The sequence below is a fragment of the Mus pahari genome, chromosome 2 (genome assembly GCF_900095145.1).
Source record: "Mus pahari chromosome 2, PAHARI_EIJ_v1.1, whole genome shotgun sequence".
Classification (NCBI taxonomy): Eukaryota; Metazoa; Chordata; class Mammalia; order Rodentia; family Muridae; genus Mus; species Mus pahari.
This window is the reverse complement of record NC_034591.1, coordinates 153,528,707-153,533,106: the sequence shown is the minus strand read 5'-3', so window position 1 is coordinate 153,533,106 and position 4,400 is coordinate 153,528,707. Positions and strand designations below refer to the sequence as shown.

The following is a 4,400-nucleotide window of genomic DNA, read 5'->3' as shown; positions in this document are numbered from 1 at the left end:
TAATAATTAGTTCCTTGATTTACTTCACTTTAGTTTTTATAAACAATAAAGTCAACTTATATGACATTCCTTAAGATCAACTAAACATTTGGTAATGAACAAAAAATCCACACATGTAAAATAAAAATAACTTTGTATGACACAGCTCCAAGTTTACAAATTCTAAACTCAACTTTAAGAACTTCAGATGTTATATTGTTATGCAATTAAAGCTTAATGTATTTAGCTGTATAATCAATATGCTTTTTATTTTGAATCTTCAAATTAATCAGTATTGTAATACAACAAGCGCTAAAATGGAAACTGCAGCCAGACATAACACATGTGTTTATGCTGTGTGTTATAAATTACTCTCAAAATAAGAGGGTGCAGCTATGTCTGTATGCACCAGGAAAGAAGGAACCACATACAAGAGTTCTCCAAATTAGTTTTCTTGAAAAACACAATAACAGGCTACATTGAAGGTCACATATGTCATTAAACTAGGTAGGCACCCAGTCAAGAAATTCAGTTTGGGGCTAAAGAAATGCCACAAGAGTTAAAGTGCATTTACAGAAAACCTGGGTTCGTTTCCCAGTATCCAAGTAGTAATTTCAATTCCAGGGGACCCACTACCCTCTTCTGGCTTCCTAGGCCACTGCACACCTTGCTACCCATACATACACAATCACATATACACATAAAATAAAAATAAATCTTAGAAAAGGAAAGAAAAGTCCTCAAAACCATGACATCTAAGAGGAATGGAATGAGGAACAGTCGGGACGGGGATAACTGGACTGTAAGGAAAGATTAAATTCTACTACTACTACTACTACTACTACTAATAATAATAATAATAATAATAATAGTTTTTAAAAATTCAAATGGTAAGAGATTTATAGAAAGATGTGCTGGTACATTGTAGAGATAACACGTGTCCATTATTAAATTTTAACATTATATTAGACCTATAATACCCTCACACATGTACCCTGTGGTTTCAGTTACCATCAGTGATTTCCCCCTACCCCCTCAAAAAAAAAAAAAAAAAAAAGAAAGAAATCAAATGACAATTTCCATAAAGAATCCATGCTTCAAACTGCATATCAAACTGAGAAGCATCGTGAAGTCTTTTGCCATCCTGTCCCATCCTGTCGTAGACAGGATTCACTCCTTTCCAAATGCATTCATGCTGCACTGGCTCCTGGTGCATCAGCTACTGTTAGTCATGCCAGTTAGCAGATCAGCTGAGGGCTTTAATCAGAGTGCTTGTATTCAAGTGGCCCTTCTCTGGTAGCCTAGCAATGGTTACCATGCCTACATCTTCCCTCTCATTTCATCTTATCCCTTAGGCAGGGTGTCACACCACACCATCACAAGGGGAAAGGAATATAGTACAATAAGATACAGAGAAGAAGCCGGACATAGTGGCCCCACCTGCAATCTCAGCCCTCCGGAGACTGGGGCAGGAGGATTGCTAGTCCCAAGCCAGTCCTGGCTGCATAGAAAGTTCAAGCTTGCCTGCGCTGCAGAGCGAGACTCTGTCTCCATAAGCCAGAGACTTCCGGGTTCCTCCCTCTGGCAAGATGGCGTCGTTTACGGAGGAGATGCAGAAGCCGAAGCTCCGGGAGCTGTTGGAAACCGGCATAGAACTTCTGGAGGAGGTGGAAGCTGCGACCCAACCCACAGGCTCCAAGCCAATCCAGGAAAAGGTGAGGAAGGCCTTGAAGCTCCTGGAGAAGGCCTCGGACATGTTATCGCAGCTCGATTTGTTCAGCAGCAACGAAGATTGGGAAGAGATTGCTTCCGCTGACCTCAAGTACCTGATGCTCCCGGCCCTGAAGGGCGCGCTGACGCTGAAGCTGGTGGGCAGCAGCAAACGCCTCGACCTCCTGCAGGATGCCCGAGAACACTTCATGAACTTCCTAACCCAGACCCACAACTACCATGTGGCCGACTTTCAGCTGCCCTGGGCCCAGAGCAGCTCACCGGAAGGCAACCCCGCTGCCACCTCTGACGCCCAGGAGCAAAACCTGGTTGCCATGGCATCCCAGAGGCAGACCAAAATCCAGAGGTACAAGCAGAAGAAGGCGGTGGAGCAGAGGCTGTCTTCTCTGAAATCGGCAGTGGAGAGCGGCCAGGCTGACGATGAGCGTGTCAGGGAGTATTATCTCCTTCAGCTTCGTAGGTGGATTAGCATCAGCCTGGATGAAATCGAGAGCATCGAACAGGAGATAGAGATCCTGAGGGAAAGAGAATCCTTAGGTGAGACATCCGCATCTCGCTCATCTCCTGAGGAGAGGCCTCCACTAAAACCCTTCGTCCTCACTAGAAGTGTTGCCCAAGCACAAGTGTTTGGAGCTGGGTACCCAAGTCTGGCAACTATGACCGTGAATGACTGGTACGAGCAGCGCCAGAAAAGTGAGGTCTTACCACCTCTTCAGGAAGCAGAAAAGCAGGCATCAACACCTGAGACTCTCACTGTATCTGAGCAGGAAGAGCCTGACCTGGAGCAAAAGGAAGATGAAGATGAGAATGCCCACCACAGGATGCAGGAGTGGGATGACTGGAAAGACACCCATCCTAGGGGCTATGGCAACCGACAGAACATGGGCTAATGTCCCCTCCCCTCGGTATGAAAGGATAAAGGAACTCTCACCTTCCCAGACAAGGAAAACCCCGTTCTCTTCCCTTCCTTGGGTCCCTGCTTCAGGAGTGTGCAAAAAAGGCAGATACTAAATCTTGCTTTGTATTCAATAAAATGCCACTATCAAGTTTTATTTGCACCCTAGTTAATGTCCGGTGCTCTCGTTTAGGCATTGCTCTCACCATGGTATATTGCAGTTTCTTAAGTGGATAGAAAGAGTGCAGAGAAATGGCTGTATAATCATTGACTGTATGATTTCTCTTTAAAAAAATAAAATACATTTTCTTGGAAAAATATATCTAAAGAGAACATTCACGTAAGTTTCATTACAGTATGATTTTAATTATTGTTAATATCTGGGCCTGACCTAAACCACTATAAATATATGTATGTTGGGAAATACATAATTTTTATAAGATTGGATCATATCTGTGTGCTGCTGTTTTCGATCAACATATTGAGAAAACTACAGGAAGATGTTACAAAAGAAATGGCGTACTGAATGTGGGGGTAGAGACTGTCAAACACTCAAATGGATGCATGAAGTTACAGAACCATCTTCTTTAATTATGGGGTGTCTGGAAGCTTTTCAGTATAGTGTTGAAATGAAAGTTCATAATTATTTGCTGAGATTTAAATATGGTTTCATTTATTTTTAATCTTAATGTTTGTATTAGAAATAGCATCCTAAGAGAGTGGAAACGTAACAGTATTTATTAAATATAAAAATATAGGTACCTGACTCAGAATTTTCACATCTATATATGTAAAAAGGTGATTTACACCACTTATGGAAAAGTGGTGACATGTTTCTTGTAAAATCTACAATCTAGAAACTAATGAAAAATTTAGGACATAAAGAGACCTGGATAACAATTGTTTTTGTAGTTATACAATAGATTATTAGTAAACTGCAACTTTAAAGTGAGTTAGATTTTATATGAGGTAACTTAGAAATACTTTCCAAATATAAATTAGTACAGAAAGGAATGAGATTAAAAAATTCAGAATGAAATAATATCATTCAAAGGGAAATAGCCATGACCATTATGATATGCTATACTGTTGCTATTCAATCAGAATCATCAACTACACATGTTTATTATGCCTTAAAATATTCAGTAAGTTTATTGATGATGGTTACCAATGGTGTTCTGGCAAATTGTTCATAATTGTGTCCTCAAGAAATCAAAAATGAAAACAAAACTTGATGTGAAGTGTCTGCCATTGTTTGTGGTGTAAAGTCTTCTACCATGCTAATGTCATCTTAACAAACTGCCACTGAGTTCAAATGCAAAACCATGTTCTTAATTCAGTTTTCAAGCCCAGATGATCCAGCTATAGCACATTTCTAGGGATAAGGAAATCTCAGCCTTGTGTTATTGGAGTTATGTGGATCTCTGCTTTCAACCCTCTTATACATCACTTCAGATCTCTAATAATAAGGCTATAGGAGCCATTGAGCAATGCAAAACTTCTGTGCAGTTTAATTTCCCTATGAAGTTGGATGAGCAGAGATGCTAAGTTTAACTTTCACACTAAACAAAGATCAGGCAATTTACATGGTTTTCCTTCACCCCTGTTGGGCTCTTAGATGTATTTCTATGTAGAGTAAAGAAAATATTAGGTATAACAAGAATGAGCTATCAAACTGATATTTCCTGACCTTTGGAAATGGAAAACACATCTTAAATTAACAATATGCATGGGACAAATGCACTGAGTTCTGCCCTTTGACTTCAAACTATTTGCTTTCTAGATGTGTGTATGT

At 40.2% G+C, this 4,400-nt stretch overlaps 1 protein-coding gene across 2 annotated transcripts; it reads left to right on the top strand.

Annotated features, from left to right (window-relative positions):
* Positions 1-1,475: 1,475 nt before the first annotated feature.
* LOC110317344 (immunoglobulin-binding protein 1b) lies at positions 1,476-2,923 on the top strand. Of its 2 annotated transcripts, XM_029535633.1 has the most exons (2): positions 1,569-2,056; positions 2,315-2,600. In XM_029535633.1, exons 1-2 carry the CDS (start codon positions 1,569-1,571, stop codon positions 2,598-2,600), a joined length of 774 nt encoding a protein of 257 aa, XP_029391493.1. The 2 variants fall into 2 exon arrangements, with proteins under 2 accessions (XP_021047431.1, XP_029391493.1); XM_021191772.1 differs by having other exon boundaries at positions 1,476-2,923.
* The last annotated feature ends 1,477 nt before the right edge of the window (positions 2,924-4,400 follow it).